This window comes from Cryptotermes secundus, unplaced genomic scaffold, assembly GCF_002891405.2.
Source record: "Cryptotermes secundus unplaced genomic scaffold, Csec_1.0 scaffold2498, whole genome shotgun sequence".
NCBI lineage: Eukaryota > Metazoa > Arthropoda > Insecta > Blattodea > Kalotermitidae > Cryptotermes > Cryptotermes secundus.
Genome location: NW_019737436.1, coordinates 25,162 through 41,724, shown reverse-complemented (window position 1 = coordinate 41,724; position 16,563 = coordinate 25,162). Strand labels below are relative to the sequence as shown.

General features: G+C 39.1%; 1 protein-coding gene across 1 annotated transcript in view; it reads left to right on the top strand.

The window, feature by feature from the left end:
- The window catches only part of LOC111870470 (catalase), a 35,237-nt gene that overhangs the window by 16,106 nt on the left and 2,568 nt on the right, over window positions 1-16,563 (top strand). The window contains exons 4-9 of the mRNA XM_023862796.2: window positions 1,248-1,398; window positions 4,793-4,972; window positions 8,050-8,241; window positions 9,861-10,013; window positions 10,636-10,868; window positions 15,662-15,794. Coding sequence (XP_023718564.1) covers window positions 1,248-1,398; window positions 4,793-4,972; window positions 8,050-8,241; window positions 9,861-10,013; window positions 10,636-10,868; window positions 15,662-15,794 — 1,042 coding nt within the window. The remainder of the gene's footprint in view (window positions 1-1,247; window positions 1,399-4,792; window positions 4,973-8,049; window positions 8,242-9,860; window positions 10,014-10,635; window positions 10,869-15,661; window positions 15,795-16,563) is intronic.

The window sequence follows — 16,563 nt, the reverse complement described above, 5'->3', positions numbered from 1 at the left end:
GCTGTCCATGACTGCACCTGCACACCGCCATGAATGACGCAACACTGTTCGACCTGTGCGCAGTAGCAACGTCATCTCGTGGCCATAGGCGGCACTATAGTATGTCTTACCATATACACCGGCTCGCATTTGACGCTGCTACTTTTCCGGAGTTATAGAGGGAATATCAATCATTTTTGAACGACCTAAATAAATCATCATTGTAGAGAATTATGTATGAGATAAATATTATCGTAGCCTTCTTGTATTGTTGTCTGAATTTATGCTGGCGCCATTTTTATCCGTTGAAAGGAATTCTGATCTATTTGTGTAGCGTGACTTTGAATGAAATTCTGACTGAAATCAGAATGATTTAATGCTATGACACAAGAGAAAATATTGCTTAAATTCTTGTATAACTTGTCACAAATAATTATGCAGTAGAGATATAGAAAGTAAATTTGCACAAGAACAGTTACAGTTGGCAACTTAAGGTAAACCGAGATTGTGTTTTGTTTAATGTCCTGAGTTTAACTTCATTTAAAGGTTCAAATACATATGATTTTCAATAAACTTCCAATACCCTGCCATTATTCATTTATTTTGTAGCAATGGACTAATTTCCCAATATAATTAGTATTGTTTTTAATGCTAGTGGGGTGGGACTAAGTCCCTTGTACTGCGGCCAATTCTGGCCTATTGTACCAGCCCCAGATGATAGGTGAGGGTGATTGTGGAGCAATTGGTGGAATGAAGATTGGCAGGGGAAACCGAAGTACTCGGAGAAAACCTTCCCCAACGCCACTTTGTCCACCACAAATCCCACTTGACCAGACCCGAGATCGAACCCGGGCCGCCGCGGCGCGAAGCCAACGACTAACCGCTTGAGCTATGGAGCGGCCACAATTAATACTTACTCACACATGTCACTCATTTAACAGGACTAATAATAAGACATAGTTTAATTTTATGTGGGTTGTGGCACTGTCAGTAGATAGAAAAACTATCATTGAGTAATAAGAGAATAATTGCATGATGAATTGGGAACATTTGGAAGTGAATGGCCACGGTCCAATCGACAGTCAGTCCAAGCACTGACCAATAGAAACTCTGTGTGTGCGCGCGCACGCATTCTTCGCAATATTTCACGACTTCGTTTCATAATTTCAGGGGGTCATTTCTGTTTTCATAATGAGTGAAATTTTTTACATCATAAGTATGCTTTTCAGCTTTTGCATTGTTCTAGTTGGTTATTAATCTTTGTCAAGGGATCCTAGAGGCTTTGCAATAAAGTTCTACACAGATGATGGCATATGGGACCTGGTGGGTAACAATACCCCTATTTTCTTCGTCCGGGACCCGCTGATGTTCCCACTGTTTATTCACTCCCAGAAGAGGAACCCTGTTACACACCTGAAGGTAGTTGCACTATTTACATTAGCTTTTTGGGACTCTAATTGCTGTGGCAGGTTTCAGGTTCACAGGGTCCTCTGCAGAAAGGCATTTTGGTACCCTGTACGGTGTAGCTGAAATAATTTTTGCATGTGTGAAAACATATCTTCAAACCATTACTCAAAACGTAAAAATTGCAATTATAGGAACATACAACTAGCTAATTGCATGGAGCTGAGTCCTTCTTGAAAAGCTGCCAGTTGCGCAGCTACTCAAGAATTTCCCAACATTTTATGGAACCCAATGGTTAACTACTTTGTCCACAAGAGCCCTCCAATGGCCCCTATCCTAAGCCAGATCAGTTTAATTCATACAACCCCCTTTTATCTGTATTAAAATCCATTTTAATATTATCCGCTCACCTACATCTTGATCTTTCTAGTTGTCTATTTCTTTCTGGCTTTCCCACCAATGTCCCATATGCATTCCTCTTCTACACCATTCGTGCTACATGCCCTGTCCTTCTCGTCCTCCTTGACTTGATCATTCTAATTATACTTGGAGAAGAGTACAAGTTATGAAGCTCCTCATTATGCAGTTTTCTCCAATCTCCTGTCACTTTATCTCTATTCGATCCAAATACAACCAAGTTTCACACCCACAGAGAACCACAGGCAAAATTATAGTTTTTAGACAGCAGAGAAGACAAAAGGTTCTGGGCTGAATGGTAGCAAGCATTACCTGAATCCAGTCTCCTCTCAATTTCCTCTTGAATGTTGACCTCTATAACTTAGGATAAGTAGTAACTAAGTATATACAGAATTTTGTCAATTAGAAGGTCAGTTTTGAGCGTTACTATAATGTCTTGTGCCCACCACTCTGTGTTTCTTGCACTTCGTCTGGTGCATGCCACCTAATTTGGAATCCACAGCATTAAACAATATAGTGTATCAATGGTAAAACATATAAGTTAGTAGAGCAATTTGGGAACCCCTCGGAAGTCGGGGCCCTAAGTTGCTACTTAGTTCCGCGTACCAGTTAATCTGCCTCTGTTTAATTGGAGTAACAGGTGTAAATAGAAAATGTGTTTACACTTAACAAGAGTAATGCATTATTTGCTTAAGTACTGATGTGTCAACCCACAAATTTGATAATGAAAAGCTAGCCCATACTGAAGGGATTTCGGTTGTATAAGGTGGAGCAGAAGAAACGCATGTTCTTCAAATAGCTATTACTCGGCAAGGATGGGGTTGATGACCTTGGGCGTAAGCCGGCAGACATCACAGACAATGCAATTTCAGTAGCCATGGCCCGTTGGCATGTTGAGCGTCGTGTGTTTGCTGTTGAAGATTTTTTTTTAGAAACAGCGATTCCGTAGTTACTGCCCAACGTCTTTCCGTCGAAAGTTCAATGTTGAGCGTCGAGGAAAAATTCCAGATCGTAGCAATATACTCCGATGTGTTGAAGCATTTAGAACTACTGGATCTGTCATGAAGAGTTCCAACAGGATGGTGCCACAGCTCACACGGCGAGAGCAGCGATGGAAGTTGTTCGATGCATGTTCCCCCAACATGTGATCTCCCGTTTCGGTGATGTTTCTTGGCACCGCGCTCCCCTGATCTATCGGTTTGTGACTATTTTTTTTTTGTGGGGATACCTCACGGCAAGAGTGTACATGAATAGACCACGAACGACCCAAAAGCTGAAACTTTCCATTCGTCAAGAAATCGCAGCTGTGCCGGAAGACATGTTGTAAAATGCGATGCAGAATTTTGAGGAGAGGCTCCAAATGTGTGTCCAGTAAGAAGGAAGTCATGTGACTGACATTATTTTCCTTACGTAATGTGAGTTAAAAATGCATTAAAATCCTTATTTCTTATTTAATTAAAAAGGTTTTATCTTGAAAATCAACAAAGTTGTTCTTAAATGAAAAACATGTGTTTCCTCTGCTCCACTCTGTATGTAGAATTAGAGCCAACAATGAAAATTTCAAAGTATGCATTCTGTTGTGCGTCTTAACATACTTTCCAATGGGGCAGTCAGTACAACAATAATACTGAACAAGACAAAATAGGTTCTATCATATCAGCAGTTGTTTAATATGCAGTTCTTATTGCGACATGTTTTGACTGTATTTTAATTATGCAAATAAAGTTACAAGTTGAGATTATAAATATGTTTTATTTTTAGAGTTTTAATAATTTCATCTCCATTAAAATATGGATCCATATTTAATGCTTTGACACAGTTCATGGACTTACGCTATTGGTTGTATACTGCCTGAGGATGACTGAAAAAGGAAGGTTGACACATGTCGCAATAAGAACTGCACAATAAAAAAAATGTTGATACTGTCACGTGTAGGTGGGTACGCGTGACGAAATGATGGGTTCTAGTTCGGATGATTGGATTTAGTAACAGCTTGGTTACACGCACTCTCTCAATTACACTCAAATTACAGCTCTATCGCTGATTTACATACACCTCATAATCCACTGTTGCACACACCGTCGCAGACATGAAGTCATCTAAATCAAAATTGACATCCTCACAGGCAACATTCTGTATTCCTTGATCCGCTTCGCTTGCTTCTGCGACTCTCAACTGCTCGTAACTCATACTCATACTGAATACTGGCTGAAGTCAAAGTCCAAGTCACATTGCGTCTGACGGTCAGTCAGTCAGTAAATCTTGGTGTCGAGCCCCATCTAGGGCTCGTGACCAGATATTTATTACTGTTTGACATTTACGGTCTTGTTTTTGTGGGGCGCCCTCTCTGATGAGAGGACGGGTCTGCCTTTTGTATATGCTGCTGGACCTTGCCAGTGCAGTCTTTCTCGGGTCTGAGTCCATTGGGACTCACGACAATATTTTACTGTCTCAGATTTGAGACTTCCCTTTTTGTTGCCTCCTACGACTAGCAGGGTCATGGTGGAGGTATTCGACCCCGCCTCCACACGGGGGTACTAGCTGAATAGTGTTCACTGTTCTTTATATAGGCTCGGCACGGACCATATAGTAAACACATTTCTGGTTGGCAACAGATATCAGATATTATTGACAGGCGTACTTACGGAGCCTAGCAACACGCCGATACAATCCGCAACTCATATTCTGGTAGATAGTTACCAATATTTCAGAGGAATCTACTGTCTCCATCTACCTTTACCTTGAAGATGGAGACAGCAGGTTCCTCCAAAACATTGGTAACAGCCTAGCAGACTACATAATGTCATATCGTGAAATGTGTTAATTCTTGATATTAAAGTTTGTATCCAAATCATATGAGTGTTCTGTCACAGAGGAACTTGACTGTTATTACTGTCAAGTGTGAAGGGCATCATTTCACGTGTTCATGCTCCAGCACTAAAATACATATAATCGGCAATATTTTCACTGTTTGTGATGCTGTGGTGACTAGGATGCAGACATGTTCTGGGATTTCATCTCTCTACGCCCTGAAACTACACACCAAGTGATGATTCTCTTCTCTGACCGTGGAATTCCAGATGGATATCGGCACATGCATGGTTATGGCTCTCACACGTTCAAGATGGTCAATGCTAGCAATGAAGCTGTGTACGTAAAATTTCACTACAAGGTAAATGGAAGATGGTTACTTAATTGGTTTACTGATGGACACATTGATTACATCATTACATTTCTGTGTCAGAAATGTATGCTAAAAAAATCAAATATCATGTTTGAATGGTTATCACTACATCATTGAATTAGGTAGGTCTCAGGTTTGATTTTCAGACTGAGGCTTTTACTGTTGTCTTCACATCCTCCAGTTTTATCATAAAATGTACTTCAACCATGTCCTTCCACATCCTTCCCATGTCAATATTCATGATCATTCTTTCATTAAATTTTATATGAACCATACAGTTGAGAATGCTTTGATCGTCAAAATAAATCAGTGTTTGACTAAAAGAAGCTGGTAGCAGTTGAGAGGTCATGTTGCATTCACTCTTCTTGTTTACTTTAAGGCTCTCTTATTTGAATCTGAGAGAAGAATGATTTCTCTGTCTAGGACTTTTCTTAATTGTCCCCAGCCCTTATACATGTATATTAATGTTACAATGATACCTTTATTACATGTAGGACAGTTATAACTATGTACTGATTGATTTCAATTGTAATAATACACGTATTTAAACAGCTGCAGTACGTTATGAAAATACAGTTTAGGAACGAAATCTTAAAATATTTTTAACCTTTTGCACACCATGAGCAGTTTAGTTCAGTTCAGTGTACTTGCATTAAAACTGCCGCAGCTGAGGAGACTGACACGTTGTTAATCAGATAATACAGCCTTTCTGTCGATAGATGGCATTGAGCGTAACATACCCGTATTGAAGGGAAAGAAACAGACTTTTACATGACCTATACATGTGGTAATTTGAAGGTCTTTTGAGGAAGTATTGTTGGATTTTATCCATATATCCCTTAGCAGCCTTGGTATTTCTAACTGGTGGATCTCTTAGAGTGGGGGGCTTGGAAGTCAAAGGGTCAGGTCAGTGTTTCCCTGAAACGGGAAAATGTTGGTCACAACCACTTGTTCTCTGATCTCTCATGAATATTTCCTGTCATTCTAACATGGCTTGTATAACACTCTATAATCTCAGATTTGAGTGTCCGGAGTAACAATAAGGCTGACTTCACCAGCACTTGCAAACTTCAGCGCGTAATGCCATTCTCCCACTCCCATGTACTCTGCTATTGACACCAATAAATGGGCTATAATTTCCTATTTTTAAATGGCTATAAAATTCATGTCATTTAGCGTATTTAAGTACTTATTGTTCTTAACATGTTGTGTGTTGGATACGTGATTTCAGCGCAGACATAACCTACAAAACATGAGAATTATTATGCTTTGCATAGAGCACCCTTTCATGACAGTTACCATACTTTCAGTGTACTTTTATATGTTCTGTTTTGTGGTTTGAATGTACAGTCTAGGCACTAGAGATTATTTCAAATTTAATTTTCATATGTTGGCATGCCATTATGTTGTCCCCTCTATCATGTATCACTATCAGTTGACATCATTTCTGAGAAACAAGGCAGGCTTGTTCATAACTGTATTCTGCATAACTGTCTGATCCTCCTAGTAAGAATGATGGTGCATAGATTAGTGTTACCCTAGTGTTAAAAATCAAGTGATAGTGTCATAATTGACACTAAATTGAGATGTTAACGAAGGCCCTACAAATGGTCATTTCTGATAGTGATTCTAGACAGAGTGAATATGATACCAGTATTGAAACTAGTATTACAAATAATGTGGTTGGAGATAGCAGGAACAATTGGACAAATGATGTCATTCCTTAAAATTTAGAGCTATCTGAAGGAAATCCAGACATTAATGTAATTCAAAAGACACAAAAAATGTAGAATAAATTACAAATGTGATTACCAGTGATGATTTTTGTGATACTTGAAGAAGCGAACTGGTATGGTTCATTCAATCGTTTGCCCGATATGCAACAAGATTTACTACTCAGGTTAAGAGAATGCATGTAGTTCATGCATGATGGTGCTCCATCACGTTTCAACTGTGTTGCACGAGAATAATACATTTCATAAGTGGTGGATAGGTAGCGGAGGACCTACTGTGTGACTCGCACATTCGCTTCATATCAGTCTTTTTAATTTCTACCTGTAGTAGCACTTAAAAGGCCTTTTGTATTGAGCTCCCATTCACAACACTTCACCAGTGCAGTGTGAATGCCTGTCAGACTATCTGCAACTACTCTGGGATCTTTGAATAAGTTAAATTGTCCATGATAAAATGCACCTAAATATGAATTAAGTCATATGGAGGGCATTTTGAGCATTTCTTGCAAAATGCATCCTTTTAGTGCTGTAACTCGAAAAGGAAGCATTTGTGGATTATCATTTATATGAATTTGTTTTCACATTTTGTTATGTGCTGCTCATCCCAAAAGTTTGTCGATACATTTCAGATTTGTCTTGTATACTGATTTCTTCTACACACACACACACACACACACACACACACACACACACAGAACAAAAGAAGATTTTAATAATTTCCTGAATACACAATTGCATGTAAATGTTATCATATCTATGTTTATGTATTTTGAAAGTTTCACTGTTTCACTTGAGGCTTGCATCTCAACTGAGCAAGAAGGCATGCAAAATAAACATAACACAACATGCACAAACTGCACACTGGAAAGCATTTTCATCATTGTTTACTGTACATAGTTTCCTTCTTTATGTATTGTTGTCCACACCTCTGCTCTCATTTTTATATCTTCCCTCACTTGTTCTCCCCACCTGGTCCTCCAAAATATTGAACTCCTTGTCAGAAACTTGTCTGACAGGTCTGAGCTGCTGGCTCTGCAACTGTGGGTTTGAAGATGTTCAACGATTCTGAAAGTGATGGTTATAGGGACTCTGATGAAATTGAAGATTCAGTAAGTCAGAAGTGCATATCAAATTGCTCTCTATAACAGACAATATTTCAGAAGGGATTTAAAAGTAAAGAAAATTGTATGATTCTGAAGTTAATGAAGTTAGTGCTGTAATTAATATCTATTTCATGATGATAGTAATATTAATATGAAAGCTGGTAACAACAATACACAAATATGCACAGCAATTATTTTAATGAATGTTTTTGTTTGCTGATGTTTCTAGACAAACCAAGGTATTCGGAACTTATTTGCAGAAGAAGCTGCAAGTCTTACAGCCAGAGATCCAGATTATGGGATACATGATTTACACAATGCCATTGCAGATGGTAATTTCCCTAGTTGGACACTCTACATCCAGGTCATGACTTTCGAAGAAGCTGAGAGGTTTCGTTGGAACCCTTTTGATCTCACCAAGGTAAGACTATTGAGTGCTGAGCTATTTAATGACACTGCTTTTAGTGCAGAAATCATATGTCATCAAATGAGAAAGAAGAAATAGGATCCCAGTGCTTCCCAGAAGAAACTAAGTAAAACCACATTAAGCCTTAATTAGACTAATCAGAAACCCTGATGAGATCAAAACTTGCACATAGTCCAGTCAGAAAAGTGACTAATTGCAGGCTGGGTGACTACTGTGTGCTGTTAACATTGAGACCAGCCCTGAAGCCCACTGAACTTCCAAGATACTGGGTACTAGGAGCTCTTCCGATAGGAATAAGGTGGGTATGGCGTGAATCTGTTCATTTTCTTCCTGTACTTCATAGAAGTGCAATGAGCTTTACATCTACTCTCCCACATGTCTTCACTGTGTGGTGTTTAAGCTCTGGAAAAACTGTATCATGCTTCCAAATTGCTTATACACATATACTGAAGTGATTGAGACTAGCTCTTTCTAAGGGACCCAACAGAGTAGGTGTCTTCCCTCACCTGAGGACGGAAACAGATCTAGTTTCCGAAACGTTGTTTTTTTCTTTTCTTAGTTATTTAGAATCCGGATGATGGATAAAGTCCGAAAACCCAGTATCCCTTATTTTAGTGTTCCACATTTCATAAAATGACACAGTTGCATTTCCAGTTCTTGTCTTGAGTTTGCTTTTCATCTTTAAACATGTATTTAAAAGTTGCAAGACTGTCACTAAATCATAACATGGAAATGATGTTTAAGAGGGACTGAATCAGCTAAACCTTCTTGCAAAGGAATATACTCATAGTTGGAAATTAATGTAGACATATAGTTGACTATGATGATTTCAAAAACCCAAGACATTATCGTCAAAATATAAGGTTACCATTTTAAGGGTGAATTAAATGGCAACATGTAATTATGAAGCTGATAAAATTTGTACAGTTACTTTAATTTTCAACCCGATGAAGTCAGAAAAAAAGCATGTACAGCTTGGTACAGAGATATAAGCCAGGAACTACATCACAAATACTGCATCAAGCAACCTATGCTTCTCTTGTGCCAAGTGAAAAGCACAGTAAAAACAATCATACATCATTATTTGAAGGGAAAGAAGGTATAGGTCTGCTTGGACCAATAATCTTCAACACTGTTTCTTGGTCGTGGATGTTCTGGATTGTAAGGAATGGAAAATTATACATACCTTCCAGTTTTATATCTTCCATAGCAGAGGCAGTAAGTCTGGCCTGATCTGCCATGTGCTGATGATAGAAGTAATGGTATGTTTCCTCTGAAAGTCTTAAGAAATACTTGTTCAAGCAGCAAGGTGAAGAACTAAAGCAATTGTGAATTTTTATCTAAATGTGGGCAAGTTCTTTTGTTCAGTTCACTTCATTCCCCACAAATTGATGTGGACACGTTTTGACAACACAGACTTCACCTCTCCATTCCTGTTCATCATCAGTCACTCTTTTATTCTGCTGCTGCTAGTTATAGTAATTACTACAATCATGATGATAATTGTGATGATAATAATAAAGTGGGCATAAATATGTCCATGTCTTTTTTTGTTTCTTTTATTTCTTTCTGTTTTCTCTTCCTGTTACTGTAAATTTTGTTCCTGTCCCAAGGTGTGGCCCCATGCTGAGTATCCACTGATACCTGTTGGCAAGTTGGTTTTGAACCGAAATCCAGCTAACTACTTTGCAGAAGTGGAGCAAATGGGTTTCAATCCAGCCCACATGATCCCAGGCATTGAACCCAGTCCAGACAAAATGCTACAGGTATGCAATTTCATGCGAGGTCACATAGACTCACAAGATGTATGTGTAATATTGTTTGTGTTCATGAATATATTGCCTTTACACGTAATGCTATGCTGATATTCACTGTCAGCTATTGCTGATGCTTGTTACCGCATGTAACATTTCTTTCCGATTCCATGATATTATTAACATACTCGTGTACTGTTACATGTTCTTTTCTTTCAGTCAGATGATAAACCCTGTTAAGAACTTGAAATAATCAGTATTTTCAGTTATAGAATGAGTGTCAGGGCTCAGAATTATGGACATATTAGTTTATTTCTTGTTTTGAAGGAATGAATGAAATAATGAATAAGGGATGGACTTTGATCAGCCCTTGCAGAGCTACCATCATGATCTTTTGTACATCCCCCTCTGTTTGAAGTGAACTCAGTAAGAAATCAGTTATTGCTTTCATTAATTAATCTTGTCACTTTCAAATTTACAGTTCACTTGTTTCTGCAGTGTGTGCATATTCTTGAATTCTTAGATTGTATACCATCCACATGTCTGTCTACACCTACTTATAGTTCAGCTTTCTAGTGCCTCAACCTCTTGTTGATGTGTAAAAAACATACTATTGTAGGTTTCTGTTTACTAGGGTCGACTGTTTTCATATGCTGACACACAGCGCCATCGTCTTGGTGCCAACCATCTTCAAATTCCAGTGAACTGTGCATTCCGAACTCCCGTGACAAACTACCAGAGAGATGGGCCACAAACATTTCGCCACCAGGGAGGGGCACCAAATTACTATCCCAACAGCTTTGGTGGACCAGATAATGCACCAGGACTTCAGAGACCGAAATTTTCTATCTCAGGCGATGTCAGCAGGTAACAGACAGAGGGGAAACGAGATTTTGTCATTGCCATCACCATTATCATCAGGGGCAGAAAAAAATTATACCACTTCCTTCTTGCTACACTGAGAAGTAATTTACAACACCAAAATTGAGTCTGAGGTCTTGTAGCATGTGTCATCATGTAGTCTTGTAGCTCTGAAACAGTGGTAACCAAATTCAAGGTTGAACAGAGCCAAACCCCAAAACACCACAATCTGAATAGTAACCAGAGTGGAAACATCAAAATTGTAACATCATCTTTTAAGAGAATGACCAAACCCTACAAGAGCAGTTTAATACTCAGGGTGATTTGAAGTCCTATGGTCAAGCTCAGGAGATTGTTGCGGAGATCTACGGCAGGATATGTAAGTAAATTTTTGTTTGGTTTGTAACCCTTGTTGAGTTAGACATCTTGCTGCCTCTTAAGAAAATGAAACAGTTATCCATCCATATATAGTCACATGTAGGGGTTGCTGCGTGAGCTACACATTCGAAACTCAGGACTACAGGCAATACAGCGCTATCGCTGATCTACACATTTTACAGTTCACCATTGCACAGGCACCACGATTCTCAGTGTTCACTAGTCGTCTGCTGGAAACAGATTTATAACCGCCTCACTGGCACTTCAAGCACATGTGAAGTCTTCTTGCACCATCTAATTCCTCTCTTGCCATTATTCTGCAGCTGCCAATTCCAAAGACTCAACTTGACTACTCTCAACTACTGTTCTCTACTCTTAGAGTGACCTGTGTCCCTTTATAACCTCTCGTCATGGACCTCAGGAGAAACACCGTCTTCTATTGTTATGGATGCGTGTTTACATCTCTGTTGCCTAGCGATAAGCGCCCTATTGTTCTGCATGTTTGCTTCTGTGGGAATGTGTTTACTGACTCATTGACTAACAATGGGTATACATGTCACAATATTGTCGCCTGTTACATGGTAACCTACTTCTGTCTCCTAGGGAATGCAGCGGATCATTTCCCATAGGTTTTGGATTTAACGATTATTTATTGAACTCATTCATCCACATTTACTTAGAGTCAGGAATACAGTTACTATTACTTGCAGTATCACAACTACTGCCTCTACTTCAATACTTCTACTGTGGCTGTGACCTCGCAGCTGTCCTCGGTTGTGGCTGGATCTCTACTGTCTTTCAACGGCGGCTATCCCAAGACTGTCTTGGTGAATGCATTACCTTCTTATATATCTGCAGCCATTGCTACACAGTGAACCTTCTGTTGTAACCGTGGAGACTCACTGTTAGAATTACAATACTGCTATTGTTACTTCCTATGCAACGGTCTGTTCTAGCATTTCCATGTATGAATGTATAAGGGGTAGGCCTTGTCGGCCCTTGCACTGCGACCTACAATGGTCTTTTGTGCTTAGCATTTCCATGGAAGTAACCCTTGTAGATTCCAAACATGTGACAATATATTCAGTTATTTACATTTAGCATCTTGGTTGTGTAATCCTACAAATTTCTTCAGAAGAACTGCCCATAGTTACTCCAGCTTGAACGCATTCTTCACTCTTACATCAGATGATGTCCCTGATATTTCTAGGTTTGCCCTAGTGTGTTGCACCTCCACAGTGTTGGTTGTCATATGTTTATGCTTCCACAGTGTAAACCCTTTCTATGGTATGTCCCAATAAGAAAAAATCAAGTGGATTGAAATCAGAAGAATGCTGAAGGCAGATGAATTCCACAGCAGATACATGTGTCTGCAAAATTGGCAACTCAACCTGCTGTGCACTTGATGTGAAGGGTGAGAGGGGCACTATTATGCTGAAATCACATGCCCTTGTGAATACTAAGGGATACATTGTCCAATAAAAGAGGAAGTGTTCTTTCAAGGAAACCAGTATATTTTATTCCACTGAGATATGCTATCCAATTGGGTAATCATACTTTGATCCAAATGTCGATGCTAAGTCTTTGTGGAAATGAGGAGTGTCAGGTAGCAAAAGGATTCTCCAGTGCCCACTCATGTAGCCTGTGGAGACTGTTCACTCCATTTCCTGTGAATGTGCCCATGTAAGTCCATGGTATGGCACAAAATGTCAGGTTCATCCACAGTTCTGTACAGGTACCAGCAACAGAACTGCAGGGAAAGGACATAGCTGCTCCACATGCAGTTTATGCCAAGCTTCGGTCAAAGAAACCTGTTTTGCTTGCGGTCCAATAAATAATAATCAGTGGCTTAGCATATACTGCATTTAATACATCATTTCACTCTGAACATTGCATTTGCCAGGGCCAACATGTGTTCATGGTATGAATGTACTTTTCCATCAGACTGGGGTGTACCATTGCAGACATGCCTACTGGGTTACCTTTTATCTGGATGCCAATGCTGGTATTCCTTCAATGCAGCTGTGGCATTTCTATCATAGCCATGTATGAAATACATGCTGGAATATTCTATAGTAGTAAATCATGGCATTCTGTTCTGCTGGTATCAGTACTTTGGCATCTGAATTAATGGCAGCAACAAACGAAACTCTATGAACTCCATCTTGTAATGATATGAATGCCCTATCTCATAAACATATAAAATTAAGCAAGACTGAAATTTTGAGCTGTCCTGACTCTGAAACTGTAGCGGATCAGACATCTGTATGTTACATTTTCTGCTTCAAATTATCTCACATACCTCTACATAAACTAAAACAGGTAGCAGAAAAAAGAATAGCTTGCAGAAGATGACAACAAACGTGAAACCCATCAGACAAGAAAATTCTCAATCTACTCACCCATCAATTACACACCACAATACAATCAGCCCATAACGACACCTTCAGACATTATATATCAAAGTTAACTCCTGAAGATCACTCACTGTGGAAGACAACGAAGAAGTTTCAAAGGCCTATCATCACAACATCACCACTTAGAACCTTGAATAGAACCTGGGCAAGAACCAACCAAGAAAAAATTGAATATCTTTGCAGATCACCTAGCAAAAATCTTCTCACCTGCAAAAGATGACAACATCGATTAGCAAAAATCCTACAATTCCTGGACATTCCTTGTCAACTCTCCCTACCCATACAGCCCTTTTCTCCAGCTGAAGTCCATCATGAACTCCTTAAAATGCATTCCCGCAAAGCTCTGGGATTCGACCTATTAGTAGGTGTCATACTAACACCTTCCCACAAAAGCAATAGTACTCCTTACAACGATATACAATGGTATGTTAAGACTCTGTTACTATCCCATACAGTGGAAGTTCGCACAAGTAATTATGATTGCTAAGCCCGGTAAACCACCAACCGAAGCTTCTTCCTATCGGCCAATCAGTCTTTTGCTTATGATGTCCAAGACTTTCGAAAGATTACTATTAAACAGAATAAAACAAATGAGAGCAACAGAAGACGTCATTCCCCAATGCCAGTTCGGATTCAGACACCACCACTCAACAACTTACCAGTGTCATCGATTGGTTAACAAAATAAAGGAAACCCTGGAGGACAAGAAGATGTGTGCATCTGTATTCTTAGATATCCAAAAAGCCTTTGATAAAGTATAGCACCAGGGATTATTATACAAATTAAAAAATATCTTGCCTTGTGAGATCTACCTGTTGATAAAATCTTAGTTAACTGATCGCCATTTTCAAGTCACAATTGGAAATACACACTCCGGCTACCACCCCATCAATTCGGGGGTTCCAGAAGGTAGTGTTTTTGGCCCCTTTTTATGTATAATCTATACATCTGACATATCCCAAGCACACGACATAACATTGGCTATGTTTGCAGATGACACTGCAATTCTGTCCTCTCATAAAAACCCTAATAGGGCAGCAAAAAATATACAGCAATACCTCAATGCCCTCCAAGATTGGCTACAACCCTGGAAAATCACAGTGAATGTCGAAAAATCAGTGCAAATAACATTCGCCACAAAACAGAGCATGTGCCGACAAATCACAATAAACAATTCACCAATCCTTATACAATCTACAGTCAAATATCTTGGCCTTCACCTTGACNGGCTGCTCCCTTCAAACTGATTAACTTCCAAATGTGTCTCAGTCATAATATCTCGGCGCGGACAGAGAGAAATTACAGTTCATCTATTATCGTTCAAATCGTTTCTCTATACTCACACCCATATGGACGTACGGTATAGAACTGTGGGGCTGTAGTAAACCATCCAACACCAAAATCCTACAAACATTCCAGTCAAGAACACTACGTTACATAACTAATGCTCCATGGTTTGTATCGAATCAAACTCTTCACGAAGATCTTGGAGTTTTGTATATAAATGAGGTCATAAACAAACAAGCCATCAAATACAGAAACCGCATTGTGGATCATGAAAACCAACTAATAAAAGAACTCGCTGTCCAACCCTTAGTGCACAGAAGACTCAAACGTCAATCGCCAGAAGACCTATTCTAGGTAACGGAGGATAACCCATCAGTGGATGGTACTCCCTACAAGACAAGCAACGCCCTAACATTTGCTTATTAATCTGTATTAGTACATTATGAGTAGATTGTAAATATCCTAAAATCTATATAAATAAAAAAAATATCTCAACAGCCACCTGAAGTCTGGCCAGAGGAGTTTGAATCAACCTGTAGCCCATAGATGGTCTAACTACAACTATTGTTATGGATTGAGACAGTAGGAATCTAAGCTTTAAGTTTAGAAATTACACATCATATATTTTTTTAATGTTTATTTATATAGATTAATTATTTTTACAAGAAAATTCTTATTAAAAATCCCTAGAAAATAAAGAACCTAATGCGGTTTCAGATACAATTCCTCAGATGAAGATAACTTTAGTCAACCATCTCTCTTGTGGAGAAAAGTCCTGAAGACGGACGAGAGACACAGGCTCATTGACAACATTGCAAGCCATCTTAAAAATGCTGCAGATTTTATACAGGTATTTTATTGCCTTAATTTTTTAATTCACTAGTATATCATCTATTGAACTGAGCAGCTGGTGGACTCTTAAGACCTCAAATCCAAGCAGTTGGTTACTTAAAACCTGCTGAATGTTCAGTGGGAAATCCCAGCACTTGTTTTACAAACTCCCATGTTCCTTTCCCATCACACATTATACAGTATTGTGACGTTGCTCACGAGATCACAGAGTTCACGTGCCCCATCCACGTCACAGTCTATTGCACTTCACATATCCACATCAGAATATTATCACTACTAATGGAATAGACATGATGCACTGAAACAAAAAAATCACTGGTTCATGACCTACTACATAACTCATGTTCATGCAACGTTTGAAAGTTTGTTGCTTTGGCAACCAAAAATTTTCTATGACAACGATCAGATGCTTGTGAAACTTTTTGTATGTATAAAATGAATCCTTATATGTAACTTTTTTTATATACTGTATATAGAAGGAATCCTTCTTCATAGATATGAGTCTTGCAAGCATGAGGCTTACTGCTGTCAACATGCAGTTTCTTAATATAACATCAAAGTGTCCGGCAGTGGCATGTGTGTACGATGGGGTACCCAAAAGAAACTGAACTAATTTTTTTGTGGGCAGAGCTTTTGTAGTACAGCGGTTTGCGGCTATGAGCACATAGAGCTAACATTCCTGAGTCGATAAGCCGACTACCGTTGCTTCAGAAGGTAAGGACTAGTTTCGGCAGAGTTTATAGTGACAACTGTTTTGTGTGATCGTC